General features: G+C 35.2%; 2 protein-coding genes across 4 annotated transcripts in view; both read left to right on the forward strand.

Annotated features, from left to right (window-relative positions):
* The window catches only part of LOC136839004 (uncharacterized), a 146,439-nt gene extending 134,808 nt beyond the window's left edge, over positions 1-11,631 (forward strand). For 2 of the 3 annotated variants that reach the window (XM_067104686.1, XM_067104691.1), the window contains exons 2-3: positions 3,078-3,332; positions 7,015-8,700. In XM_067104686.1, the coding sequence (XP_066960787.1) occupies positions 3,114-3,332; positions 7,015-8,403 (1,608 nt within the window). In that variant the 5' untranslated portion in view covers positions 3,078-3,113 and the 3' untranslated portion in view covers positions 8,404-8,700. Of the gene's footprint in view, positions 1-3,077; positions 3,333-7,014 lie in introns of all 3 variants that reach the window. The other variant, XM_067104684.1, reaches the window with a different exon arrangement.
* Positions 11,632-14,425: 2,794 nt separating this feature from the next.
* Positions 14,426-15,000, forward strand: part of LOC136839029 (uncharacterized) — a 60,647-nt gene continuing 60,072 nt past the window's right edge. Inside the window, exon 1 of the mRNA XM_067104698.1 lies at positions 14,426-14,781. The gene's annotated coding sequence lies outside the window, so the exon portion shown is untranslated. The remainder of the gene's footprint in view (positions 14,782-15,000) is intronic.

Genomic DNA, 15,000 nt, shown 5'->3' on the forward strand with positions numbered 1-15,000 from the left:
ACAACATGAATGCATGTTCATAGTATGCATGTGCTCACTCAATGTTATCGTGTAATTCCCTCTTAAGAGGAGCAAGTGTTAGAGGAACCCCAAGTGCTGCAGTATGTTCTACTAATGGCCTCTCTGTTGTTAATGCATTCCTGTTAAGGCTTTTTAATCCTTCATGCATACTTCTGCCATCTTATTTTCTTGTTGCGTGATTAGCCAACGACGCATGCATAAATATCGTTTCTTTATATTTCTGCTCAGTTTTGCACCTTCTTCGCTGTCTGTTGTATCGCTTTTGCAAAATCTGTAATTGGTCCTTTTTGGTATCCATCTATTTGTTCACTTCTGGTGCACATTCAAGTAAATGTTGGTTCTGAGAATCCTAAAAAATTCTCGGGTATTCTGAGAACTACAGATGGCGAGGCTGAACTAGAAATTTTTTCGTGGTATTTTTTCTTCAGTAAATTAATAGCCGCACTTTCTAAGCTGGATTAGTGGCACACCCTAAGTGCAGGATGTTCTGATTGAAAAGTTCTTAGAAAATTCCGTTTGGGCCACCTACTTATTGTGCTTTTAATAAATTGTAGATTATGAGTCGGTTTGTTTTCCTTTTGTCTAAAATGTTTAAAATCTATCGTCATGTGGTTTCAGCGCTGTATTATGAGTTCTGCAAGAAAACTAAAAGTTATTAAAAAGATACAGGAATAATCTTTCTGTCATCTTGACCATGCTATCTTCCGAAGTTACATTCAGAGGTAGAAATGAATTTTTCTTCACTTTTAATCATTCATTATGATCAGGATTATTCCCGACGGTGTTGAAGACAGTCAGCGCTCAGCATTGCTCAAGACAACTATTGCTTTATTGTGCCATCCGAGTTTCTCATTAACAAATCTCCACTAAAAAGAGTTTCTTAGAATAAATGAAAATGTAAAGAAATGTGGCATTTTCATTTGAAGTGTATGCTGACTAAGCCTGACTTATTTCGATCTGCAGAATCATCCTTGCAAGTGGAAATTATATTTACAACGTTTCAATTGGTCTTCGTAGGAGGACAATGGGTCATTATTGCATAGTAAAGTGAGCAGACTCAAGTTCAGCAATTACGGATATTGACATGTATGAAATTTTTGCTTAACACTGATTAATGATTTGTTAAATTATCCTATAAGTACTTTGACCTCATTTTCGGTAGGATAGTCTGCTGAATTGTTTAAGAGGTTTCAAAAAGGTTAAAGTGTTTGCTGAAATGTTGACTGATAATGTATACGCACATTAGCTAGTGCGGTACGTCGTAATTGCCACTGCTTCTTCATGTTATTTTTGCTTTATCAAAGGAATCATGTAGTTCGGTTGAATGCATCAGATCTTATGCAAATCTTTTAAAATACACAAAGATGCTATTTCGTGGTACATTTCACTAATGAGTATCTATATTTAAAGATTTATGAATATCGAGTGTAGCAATTTTATTATTATGATAAAGGCAGGTCAGTGTATCAGAATTTTTTTTGTATTCTGTTTATAACGTAACATAGTTACAAAATATATTCATTGCCCGCACACTAATACCAATGTATTAGTATTAGTGGATAGGCCCATGATTTTAAGGTACGCTATTTTAAATCAACGCGTTTACTGTTCTGTAAAAGAACTCGTTTTAAACCTAACCCGCAGCGAAATGAAATTTTGTTATATGTTTATTTATTTTCACATATTTTTGTTCTCCTTTATTGATTTTTGCCCTGATCATACACATGCCCTCTCGTTTATGAGAGCTTTTTTGTATATTTTGTAATAATAGCCATTGCAATAATAATAATAATAATAATAATAATAATAATAATAATAATAATTGTGTGAAGACAAACAAAAGTTATATGCGTCATGTCTATTGTCTGGGGTTTCAGAGTCCAAAGATAAAAGTATTTTGATTATAGCCCATGTATCCTGCTTAAACTAGTTCCCCAATGCCAGTCCTCGTCAGAAAAGATAAGAAACGTCAGCTGACGCATTATCTTGGACTTTGGTCCGTCATTACAGAGTAGAGGCAAATAAAGGCAAACAGTACTTGATGTGAGCGTCGTCTTATTCAGTCATAATAGCTCATGATAGGGATGTTAACATAAAAGAAACAGTTGTGAGGGTAAATGTAAGATTAGCAGTAAGCAGGATTAAATTAGCCTGACAAACAATGAAAAATGCATTTGATAAAGGCTCGTATTTACAAGTTATAAGATTCGAGTAGTATCCCCATCCACTCAGACACACACACACACACACGCACATCGATAGATAGATAGACAGATAGATAGGTAGAGTTTTGCATTATAAAAAAAATATTTGAGTAAACTACATTGGTGTATTTCCCCAGTATGACTAATTGTAAGATAAACAAGAAAAAATAATAAGAGATTTATGTAGCTCGGAGCTTAAAGATATAAGTTTGCCTTTATTGGAAACGTTCCTACCGTCTACTTTAGCTTGACCCACGTTGCACTTTTTAAAGGCCCATGTCGTCTCAAGTCGTTTTGTTTTAATTATTACTTAACTAAACACTTAAGAAAACGAGAATCAACTCGAGGTGTACTGTTGAAAAACCCTATCACTTTTGCATTAGACGAAATGATTATAACAGGACTGGATGGTGGTATCTCTTATAAAGATTATTTTTTTTTTTGTCAGTTTAAGAGGCTAGATTTATTTATTTCTCATTCATGCCGTGCTTAATGCAGGGTTAAACATTTATTTGTTTCCCTGATTTCAATGAAAATAAGCGATAGTTAATAATTATGATTATTAACGCGCGGTCTTAAACTTTGGCCTTCAATTATTGGTCTCTACGTATTGATACTAGAAAGCCATTATGTAAAATGATGTTAAAGTAGACAGGCGTTCCAAGTTAATGTCATGTATACTGGAAATGTGTTATTAATATCGGTATAAAGCTTTAGCTTTCCATAATTGGGGATTTTCATAGAATACTGTGCTCAGAATGTGGTCGATTAACTTAAATCTGTATGCGACTTATCTTTGCGATGTTGATACGAAACAACTGCTGCCTATTAACTTCTGTCGTTTCTCCCCAGGACACCGTTCCCGTCGTCAGGGATTCGAACTCCATCATGGACGGCTTCACGACCACCAACAACATGAACAACAACAGCTTGGGTTTCGAGATGGACACTATTAACAACAACGATACGAGCCCAGCGGCGCCGGAGGAACCCGTTTCCCAGATGGTACCGCTGGACACCTTCATAGGTCTCACCCTCGCCTTCCTCTCCTGTTTCTTCATAGGAATTTCTGTCATCTACAAGAAGCTCGCCCTCAAGGACATTGAGGTTCGTCACCTTATTATTATTATTATTATTATTATTATTATTATTGATGCCCAGAATTGCATTTTTATTTTTTTAAATAATTTTAAAAGGTTCTTACGTCTGGAAATGTATTAAGTCATTCACTGTTGATAAGCTTCGTTGTTTATTCAGTAATGAGAGAAAACCTTAAACTCAAGATTATTTTTCGAGTTCTGTTCTCAACCCCGAGACAGTGGTGTGTTTAACTGACATGACTATTTGATTGATTATATATTAAAAGGGTTCTTTCGGAATACTGAAACATGTTTGTATAGAAGGCCTATATTCACTATTGATTGACTTCCGCATATATCGGCCTTTTTCATGATTTCAAAGTATTGGTTCCGTGCCATCATGCTATATTGATTGTGTTTAATAGTAAACAATAAACAACTGTAGTTTACATTTAAAAAAAAAAATTCTGGCTACTGGGTAACCTTTTCTCTTGTAATTAGAAAATGTTAGAAACAGAAGAAAATTTATTAATAGTCATAATTACAAAAAATTAGCCACTCGTTTGAAAAGTTGGTAATGATCGTTATAGTCATAATTTTTGGTAACTGAAACATGTGCATATATCTCTTTTTCCCGCAACCACCACATCGAGATAACAGGCGGCATTCACATTAGATTAAACCAAATAAAGAAACTTCATTTTACGGTAACATAATCAACATGGATGAAATGTACTTCTGCTGTAAGGCTCTCTTACATGTACAGTATGTGCATCACTGCATATATTTTCAACTCTGCTAAATTTGTAATGTAAACTACCTTAATACTATTCTTTTTGCATTTTAATGCTTTTTTCCTATTTATCTGCTTATTAATCTATTTTTTTTCTTTTTTCTTGCTGTATTTCCCTTTACTTCCTCTTACTTCTCCTTAATGAACGCCATATTCTTTGGAAGCTTGAATTTCAGATCAAGGGCCCTATGGTAGGCTTGTTCCATCTGAATAGGTTTCATCTACTGAATAATAATAATAATAATAATAATAATAATAATAATAATAATAATAATAATAATAATAATAATAATAGAGTAAGGCCACCATCTAGGTTAAATTTTATTAATATCTTACAAAGGTAAAGAGGAAACGATGATGTATATTTTAAGCCTTGGAATGAAATCGTCACACGTTTTTATCTGACGATTTGTAGACTAGTTGCTCCAGGCTGTCTGAGTTTTTACTCTTCTGGGAAATCAGATATCTATTAGAGAACAATTCTGCTATTCTAACCTGAGCTTTTTTTACGAAGTTGATAATATATTTTCTATTTTTAGAAATTTTAAGAATGCTGGGTGTTTTTTCAAGTGCCCTGATGGTTGCTTAGACTAACTCTATATGAGGTCTGAGAAACAGGATTGAAAATGCAAATCCTTCTGCATCATGGTACTGGTAAATGACTGTTCATATTGCAGTATAAGGGATAGTTATCAATACTATTTAATCACAAACAATTATAGGAACTATATACAAAATTTATGTACCAAATAGTGAATTTAATGGCTGGGGAAAATGTATAAATTTTTTATTTGCAGCTTTTAAAAAAGTTTAGCTTTGAATGAATTATTTTTTTAGGAGATTTAATGTGATTAAGGTTTTAATATAAATATACCCTAGGATATTTTATGTAGATTGCATGACTTTTGTAAGCTTAGGTGCATTCTGACAACAGTAGTATGCTCACTGAATAATGACAACTTGTTTGATGAATATTTCACAATAGAAGCCTAACTTTTCACCGAACTCTCTTGTCTTAGTGCGTGTGAATAATGGTGCATTTATCTTGAACTCTCAGTGACACCTAAATAATGTAATAGAATAACAGTCAGGTTTTGAGATAAAACAGCTTTTGGTTTTTGTTTTAGTTCTACTCTTGGTAATTTTTCGTTAGACTCCAACCAGCCATTTCGGAAGACTCCAGTTAGCCAAATTTGCATGAAAAACCATTTTGAGTTTTTCATGCAAAAATGGCTGGGAAATGATAGGGCACTGAAGAAAACTAAAAATACCAACCTAAGGTAACCTAGGGGTGTTTCCTGGTTACAATTTTTCTGTTATTAAGCATTTGCGAAGGTCATGTATTGAGAAGAAATTTTTTGTTTTGATGTTTTTTACCCAAGAAAAATATCAATTATAATGTGAGAGGTGGCTGGAGTCTTCCGAAAAATAACCCTACTCTTATTGGCTCAAACTAAAGAATAAACATTGATTTGAACGTTCAGAATTATCAGAAATGTAAACTTGCCTCAAGGCAGCAAGATGTGCCCCTTCTGGAGGCGATTGACGGCAAGGAATTAAAATTTTACACCAGTATCCCATATGTCGGGATGATAGAAAACGTACACAACTTTTGCAAAGTTCAACTACAAATTTTCTCTAGGGTTAACTTACACGTATATCTTGATTGCCCGTATACCTATTAATGATTCAGTTAGACTTGTTTTAAATACCTGGCAATAAAGGAATTGGAACGATATAAACTTATTGGTAGGAGTGCAGTTGAAAGACAGTTAAGATGGTGTTCCACGATTGACAAAATACATCCACACACACACATACACTCAATCAAACGCTCAATAACAAGAAGGGAAACTTAATTTTTATCGTTGTAAAGTTGCAAAAAGTGCATCGTAACCAAAGAACATCTTTTAAACATAGGAATTGTAATTGTAAACTGTTCACTTTCACGTAATTGATTTTCAAACTGAAATATTGCTTTATAATAAATTGCACGTGTATCTGAAATGACTTTTTCTTATTTTTGCTTTGAATTTCTTCCCTTGCAATTAAAGACCTGTCGTTAGTTTTGTCATTTCCAGTTGAAAGAGTGCATTTTTTTTTGTTTCGTGATTGGGGTAAAAACAAAGTATCAGAGATTTGTATAGTGTTCAATCATGTTTTATGTCGCTTGTTGATTTTATCAAAGATCCATCTATAATTGCAAATTGAACTGAGTTGTTTCATAATGTTTAAGTTGCTGTTGTATTTTCTTGAATTTTGTTATATTCAGTTTTTTTGGAATTAAGATGGAATTTCATTTCTTTACGTGATGTTTGGATTAATATTATCTTTATAGTCTTACTGTACCGCTTTACTTTGAAGTTATGTTAGATTTATATAGGGTTCAAATGTACAGAATAATTGTTGATGAAAATTCTCCGTGTTCTGCGATCCTCTTACGCTTGGTTTCCTCCCCAGAGACAATTGTTTATCTTATTCAGCACACAACATGCAATGTTGCTTTCAGCAACGTTATTTAGAAAAGCCACTTGTCTAAAGGAGATATATTTATTGTTTTATTTCTCAAAATTAGAAAGCATTAGAAGAAGGCACTTCATGAATGATTTACAGTCAGTGCTTGGATCAGTACTGCTTGGTTTCCATGTAAGTTCTTCACGTATCCTATAGGCAACATTCTCACAGACAAAAATTACAAAGCAAGCTGTATGAGTAATTTAGTTTGCAGTGTATGCAAACTTATTTATTGAAATTACATTTTAAAAGCTGAATTAACAGAGATGGTCCATGCCAGAAGGTGACTGGAGTGAAAGACTACGTTGTAGATTTTTATAACGATTTTGGTTGCTTATTTAAAACTAGGTAAATGAGTTAAGTCAGTAATAACACCATTAACATTATTCCTTCTTTTCCACAGGCTCGAGGCGAAACGAGAGCTGTCGATGGAGGCTATGGTTACCTGCGAGTTCCCAAGTGGTGGCTTGGAATTACCTTGATGGGGCTGGGTGAACTCACGAACTTCGTCGCGTACATATTTGCGCCCGCTATATTGGTGACACCATTGGGAGTATTTTCCATCGTCTGCACCGCAGCGCTGTCTCCTTATTTTCTTAAAGAAAGGCTTGCAATGCTAGGAAAGCTAGGCTGCGTTCTTGTGCTTGTGGGCTGCGTCATAGTGACGCTCTGTGGGCCAAAGGACCGTGAGATTGCGACAATGGAGGAACTTCAGTCACAGCTTCTGCATCCGGGGTTCTTGATTTATGCCAGCCTGGTAGTGCTCATTTCGGCAGTGTTCATGGCTTTAGTTCCTCGCTATGGCCATAAATATGTTCTTTTGTATATCACCATATGCTCGTCCTTTGGATCCCTTTCTGTAATGTTCTGTAAAGGGGTTGGCCTAGCTCTTAAGCAGACCATTGGTGGTGAAAACGAATTCACGCACTGGGCTACTTGGGTATGCCTTGTTGCTCTGGTAGCTTGTTTGCTGATTGAAACTGTTTACATGCAGAGGGCTCTGGACCTCTTCAATAGTTCTGTTTTCATGTCCATCAATTATGTGTTGTTCACATCTTTAGTCATAGTGGCTTCCTCAATTCTGTATACTGAACTGAAAGTAATTGGCTGGAAAAACATAGTTCTTACATTGCTTGGATTCATTGTAAACATTGTTGCTCTTTTCATGTTACATTTAGACAAAGAGGAAAGCAACAACAGTTCAGCAGTAGATCCAGAGGAACCACCTGCAGAAGTTCCACAACCTATTAAAGGACCTGTCTCAGGACTTGAACAGGGTTCACCATTATTAGGCCGAGCCCCAGCTTCTCCTCTCGCTGGAATAAATTTGCCTCACGCAATGTTCCCTGGGAAGACCAATTCCTGCAAGTCTCTCATTAGCCAGACTTCTTTACCCAACCATACTACAAGGGAAAACCATCGGAACTCATGTGATAATAACCAGGATAATGAAAGTCATCACAGCAATTCTTCTCATGACAGTAGCAGCAGCAGCAACAGTAGCAGAAGCAGCAGCAGCGTAGCAGGGCGTAGCAGTAGTGACTCTCTTAAGGAGCACCGACATAGTCAAGCTTGTGAAGAAAGCCGTGGCCACTGCAGATCATCTTCAGGGTGCATGTGTGAAGTTCCCTTGCTGAATGAACTTCACTCCTCCAGTTCAAAGTTTTCAGTACAATTTGGACCCCAAAGAAATGGACATAAAAATGGCAGTAATAACAAGAAATCCAAAAAAGGAGATATGGATATTGATGTGGAAGATGTCTCCCAGGATACTGATACTCATCATCTTTAAAAGTCATTCTGATTTGGAGAGAAGAATCCTTTTCCTTTCCTTATGTGCCATATTGGCGGCTGTTTAGTACAGTGACTGCTACAACTAATTTGTTAATATTTTAAAGTAATTTACGTTACGATGATTAATGCAGATCTGTATACTATAGCAGAGTGCTGTCATATACCATTACTTGTCCTACACTTGTGCAGTACTGAACAGCATACGTCTTTACACACATATATATATGTCCTAAAGAGAATGATTTTTTTAAGAGTAAAGCTCTGCGGAGAAATAGATATGAGTAATTCTAAGAAATGAGAATGAGATTGTACATATGAAGTGTTTCACTTTGTTCACTGTGTACGTCAACACATCAAGCATTCCTGTTAATTCCTAATGTATAGCGTTTTATGATCTTGTAAATATTGTAAATAGATGTGTAACTATTTCTAAAGTGACGTGAGATTTATAGACATTTCTTGCTACCTACTTGGGCGTATTCTTTTGTCGTAGTGTCAAAAAAAAGTGCATATTTAATGGCACTGCAGAAATGGAGGAGATTAAAGTTACCAAGGATGCTGCCATCAACCCATTGGATCTGAATGGAGGTAGACCTATTCACATGCGCATGCTCGCTGAATTACAAGAGCATCGTTCTAGATGATATTTGAAAGAGTTTACAGTATCACAGGCTTACTGGGTTAGGTCGTGGCTCCCCAAATCGTTATCTGCAGAGGAGAAACAGTAACGGAAAACAGTGATAAGGGTACTGTGCATACAGACACATGCAGATAGTGTATATGTGTACATTGATAGAAATGACTAGTAACGTTGGCTAATGCTTTATACATACATAGATATATATGTATATATATAAATATATATACCTGATATAATTATGCATGTAGTTATTGACGTATATACACAAGAGGGCATAGTTTTAGATCAGCTGATTTTTTAATTCAAAAGTATAAACATTTGAAATATAAGGGTGTCGGAATTCTTTCATAATGCATAATTATGATTATACACTTGTAATGTAATTTTGCTATGGTTGAAAGATAAAAAATGAGATTGTTTATCCATGGATCTCTTTTTGTATAGGCTACAGTAGTCATACAATTATGTTGAGATATTCCTCCTGTGTATATATATATATATATATATATATATATATATATATATATATATATATATATATATATATATATGTGTGTGTGTGTGTGTGTGTGTGTGTGTGTGTGTGTGTGTGTTTGTGTGTGTGCGTGCGTGCATGTGTGTTTGTATGTATGTATGATTTTATGTTCTGGATGCGTGTGTTTGTACATACAATAGCAATCTGTTCATGCATTTTGTTCTATGTATTCACGCTTGCATCAGGAGTGTAGAGAGAACACACAAATCCATACGTACATAGGAATATTATATATACATACATACATACATACACACACATACATATATATATGTATATGTATACACACATGTGCTTGAGTATGCGCAAGATTGAAATTATATTTAACGTATCATGATTTAACAGTAAAATGGTAGATGAGTGATTAGGCCTTATACTTTCGGTGACTTACATTCGCTCCCCAAGAAAAATACAAGACAACTCGTCTTTACAAAGACCGATCATTTCCGTATCCACCGAAGACGAAAACGAGGAACCCAGGGGATTAGCATACTTATCTGTCCATAGAATCGTCGTCTGACTTTAAATGAGCCCTGTGTATCTTCATGAAGGTATTTATGTGCGCTATAACATCCACGCCCATTAGCTATGAGCAGTGGTAAAGACTTTTATATACCTACTTTTTATAATAAAGAAAATTATTTAAAAAGGTTCACTCGTCCTTCCTGATAAGAGTTCGTCCTGAGACCTCGCAAATCTCATTCATTATGGAGTCGGTTCGTTGCATAACGTCTTTGATTTTTGTTGTTATTTGCTTCCAGTTCACTTACCAACACTTTTGCCATAATTTAGATGCCAGTTGTACTCTTGGTGCATCGATGTTTTGAATCTCTTTTTTTATACTTCTCAGTTCGGTCATAGATTACCGTAGATCGTAGCCAGCGCTACCACAGATTTTGAACGGAATAATCAAGCTATTCTTGTACAAGATTGCTAAATAATTACCGCGCTGCCTTTTAAGACCAGACTGTGACTGTTGAATTGTAAGAAATTTTTCAGACGACTAACTTATGCGGACATTTTAACTTGACTGAAGCCAAAAGGGATGCGTACAAGAGTCAAATGAATAATAAACCTTCTCACAAAGGACAGTAAACAGCGAAGAGTTCCGTCTGATGTTTTAGTGAAACGAAGTTGCCCGAATCACTAAAACAAAGAGTTGTTGTCTGACCTTTTCAGTAATGTGTGGTCGATCTTTTATTTTACGAAGGAATTATTCTGGAATGTACATTACTGCGCAAAGCTACTATTGTTTTGGAAAATAATGACACTGTAAACATTTGAAGTGATTATTGCAATTGCACTCTATATTTGTACAAAAGAAGCAACTGCATTATAACCGTGTGTTTCTGTATATAATTCGTGCCAATATGTCTGCTGTAAATTATTCTGATATGTATAAGTAATTCTGCATTAGCATTCAGATATTTTAGGAAAGTACTAGTGGAATTGAGGTTCACTAATGTTGAATTTAAAAGTTTCAAGCGAAAAACAAATTCTCTTAGATAAATAAATTAAGTGAGATGTCTTGAGCCATTGACGAAAGGCTCGTCACTGCTTGATAAAAACGCTAATTAATTTTGTCTTATTGGAGAATCTAATGTTATATGTTAGGCTGTGTATAATAATATGCTAATTATATAACTGTACTAAATCGAAAATATTTTGCTACAAGGATAAATTACAAATGAATACCTATCTAAACGGCTAGACGAATCAATACGGACTACAATGTGACTGACCTAAATAATACTGATTATATTTGAATAAACTGTAGTTACACGATGTCAGTGCTTATGGGGATAGATGTAATGCTAATTTTAGATGTATCTCATGCCAAAGATTTAATGTTATGGTTGTTTGTGTACATAGAAGTAAGAAGGTGTACAGAGTAGTTTGTCCCTCGAGGCATTGAGAGAAAGAGAGAAAGTTCAACACTCATTGCCTTGGGCTGTCTTGACCAAAACGATGACTTATTCCTAACCTTAGTCCTTGAGAGAATAGTGTATATTATGTGGCAGAAATATATTCAGAATAAAATGTCAATCTTATTGGTTTTATTTTTATCCTTGTTATTATAACCTGAATACAATTACCTTAGGTTCTTTGCAACGTCCCACCGGCCCCTAGTTGCAAACCCTTTCCTTCCTTTTATTGTGCCTCCGTTCATATCTTTCTTCCATTTTACTTTCCACCCTCTCCTAACAATTGCTTCATAGTGCAACTGTGAGGTTTTCCTCCTGTTACACCTTTCAAACCATTGTACTCTCAATTTTACTTGCAGCGTTGAATGACCTCATAGGTAATAGCGCTTGGCCTTTGGCCTAAATTGTATATTCCAATTCCATATATATAAGTTACAGTGCGCAACAATCCAAAGTGTTGGTGCATGAATTCCAAATGTCACGTTACGAAAACTCACAAGTCCTATATATTATACAAACTAGTGTCAAGACAGCTAATATGATATAACACGATTACTTGAGGATATTGGAAGAGTTTCACACGTTCTCATGTTTGTATACTTCCTCCTTGCTTGATCTGGAGCCAGCTTCTAAAAAAGAAACATGTTTGATCCGTGAATGAGATTAAGGAAGTGGGAACTTATCTAGAACTGCAAAAGCACTGATATGAATCTGTAAAAGTACTGGTCTGGATTTACAAATACAATGATACGAATCAGTATTAATAATCATCTTGATCTAGAAAGAAGTATTCTCACCAATACAGGACGTACTGTATGGTTTTAGTTATGCTTTCCAGGCGTAATTGCACAAAATATTGCTAGTATCTAGAAAGAGTACTGGCTGAGACGTTCAGAGACATGGGAGGGGCTATGAAGCTTTCGTTCTTTTATTGTTCCACAAAATATTTTTGTTCTGAAGCTTTGCTTCAGAACTGTCGAAGTATTTCAAGACAAGTTCAAAGAAGATTATGAAAGTAAATATGCATTATGAGTTGGGAATTGAGAGTTGCCAAAATGCTCTAGAACACTGGTGGGACGGAATTAATCTATGAAGATAGATGATGTTGATGAGGTGGTGGAGGAAAAGGAGAGAGAGAGAGAAGTATCATGAAGAAATAACTTATTTATTCAATGCAATGTACAGCTATGCTCTTAAGTGATACAACATGATTGCATAGCATTTCGTTCAAAATTCACGCAGTGGAAACTAGCATGCTCAATATTTTTCTATTATTTCAGTGCGAAAACACGATTATTGCATACAGTAAAGCCATAATATGTTTCATAAGAGTAAAATCTGCCATATTTCAAAACTCAGAATATATCACGTGTAGCCAAATTTCGGAAAAACAGTTACAAACATTTTTAAAACTTTCGTTCACTCATCGACGATGCATTTGACTAAAAAAAATGGCATCATCAAACCTCAGATCAAAATAAAGTTAAATAAAAAAAAAAATGTCATAATATTAATATTGCTTCCAATGCAACCACGAAATTTGAAATAGTCCTAATTGGTTGTTTTTAAGCCTTAACGCTGAGAAAATGTAAATGAATAAATACAAAAGTAGAATGCATCCCCCGATAACAACGGGTGAGCGGATCGTGTGTGAAGCAACCATTAGAACGGCGGAGCAACATGAACCACCTGGTGTAACATAGGTCTATATTGAGTAGCGACAATGAAATTATCTTGAAACCATTTATTTTATATTTGTTAGAGGAATATCTGGATTTTCATAAAAATAAAATGATTTCAGTTATATTTCTTAACCACTTCAAAAATTATGGCTTACTAGCAAATATTCGCCTATGCAATTATTCTTTTGTTAAAGCTACGATTTTGTTCCTAGGCCTAGGTGTGTTAGCTTTCTTTACTTATTATAAATACACTACACTTAGCATTCACATCTCTATAGTAACAATTTCTGCCCAGAAAGCATATGAAGTTTTATACACATTCTTGCACTTCAAGTTACCTTATGAATGAATAAATTATACACCAAAAGCGAGCAGAAAGACTATCAAGAAAATAATATTTTAAGCCCGTTAAAAAACAAGTGTTTCATAGGCCTTAACATTAATACTAATATATATATCTAGATAAATAGCCGTCTTCTCCATATAATTAAAATTATCATTATCTTTATTCCTCAAAGAACAGGCAATCTCTACAAATAAATTTTTTAGTAATAGCTATTACATCTCAGAAGGCTTAGATTATTTTTTTAGGCTTATGAATAATTTTGCAACATACAGGTAACTGGAACACAGCCTAAAATTCCAACATTCGAAGGAAACTTTTTATAATTCATATTCCTATTTTGAAAATGTTATGACTGTTGAGCTTATTAGATCTACTGTTATAATGGTGCAGAGGTAGTTGACCAGCCCGAGGAACTGTAAGCGCAATTTCGTTGACGGCAACGTTAACCGCATCACACCGTGCTTTGAGCTAAGCAACGTAAAAAAAAGAAAAAAAAGTAGGTTCAACTCACACATGTTACGAATTATACCAATGCATAAAAGGGATCATATCTATATGACCATAGGGAAAACAGTGCTAGCGGTGAATTCGCAAACTTGGCGACATGTATGACATCGGAAATATATAAAAAAAAAAGTTTAACACTACTTGGCAACGTTACGTTGAGTCTGAGATTTTGGATGATACAAAAAGAATCATATAATATCAGATTTGAGCATAGCTGCACGATTACTTCAAGAAGTAATAATGCATAGTCATTGACCAACCTTACTGTAACTGTCCGCATGGCAATAGGCAATGTTTAAATTAAAATGATGCTGTAAATGAAATGCAGGAATCTTGCTCAAGTGCTGTGGGAACTAGTGCTTACCTAAAAATAAGATCGTGCGGCAGGCAGCGAGATGCAGTTACCTAGCCATCATGAACATGAACAAATATACTAACAAACTCTCCTCATTATTGCATAAGAAGTAAAATCAAATAAAAAAGAGGCCAGCTTCTTATTTATAAGTAAACTTTTGCAAAGAAACTTTATATCCCAATAGGAACAGGTTTGCCGGTGTGTACGACAATGAGCGTAGGAATCGTGTGGAGTTCCGAAACCCGGTCTTGATGACTTGTCTTGCTTGTATCCTACGGCTTGCCGGCAAACGGCCTTAACTGTGTCGGCCGTCATTGACGTTGTGTAGTCCCTCCGACAAAAGTCTGCAAATACTACAGAAAATCTTCAGCCCTGATAAGCCGGAGGTAAGGATTTCTTTCACGTGTTAGTTACTCCATTTCATCTCTCAAAATGTGCTGACGGCCTTAAGCAGATCGTAGCCTAATGGTCAACAGTCATTTTCAGCATTCTGCCAAGTTAACAGGCAGTTAATTTATAGACAGTAATTTAGCACAACATAACGATGATGTCAAGTAAGCAGCAAAACTAAAACTGCATTAACGAACATCCTTGTGTAAAAAAAT

This window comes from Macrobrachium rosenbergii, chromosome 1, assembly GCF_040412425.1.
Source record: "Macrobrachium rosenbergii isolate ZJJX-2024 chromosome 1, ASM4041242v1, whole genome shotgun sequence".
Classification (NCBI taxonomy): Eukaryota; Metazoa; Arthropoda; class Malacostraca; order Decapoda; family Palaemonidae; genus Macrobrachium; species Macrobrachium rosenbergii.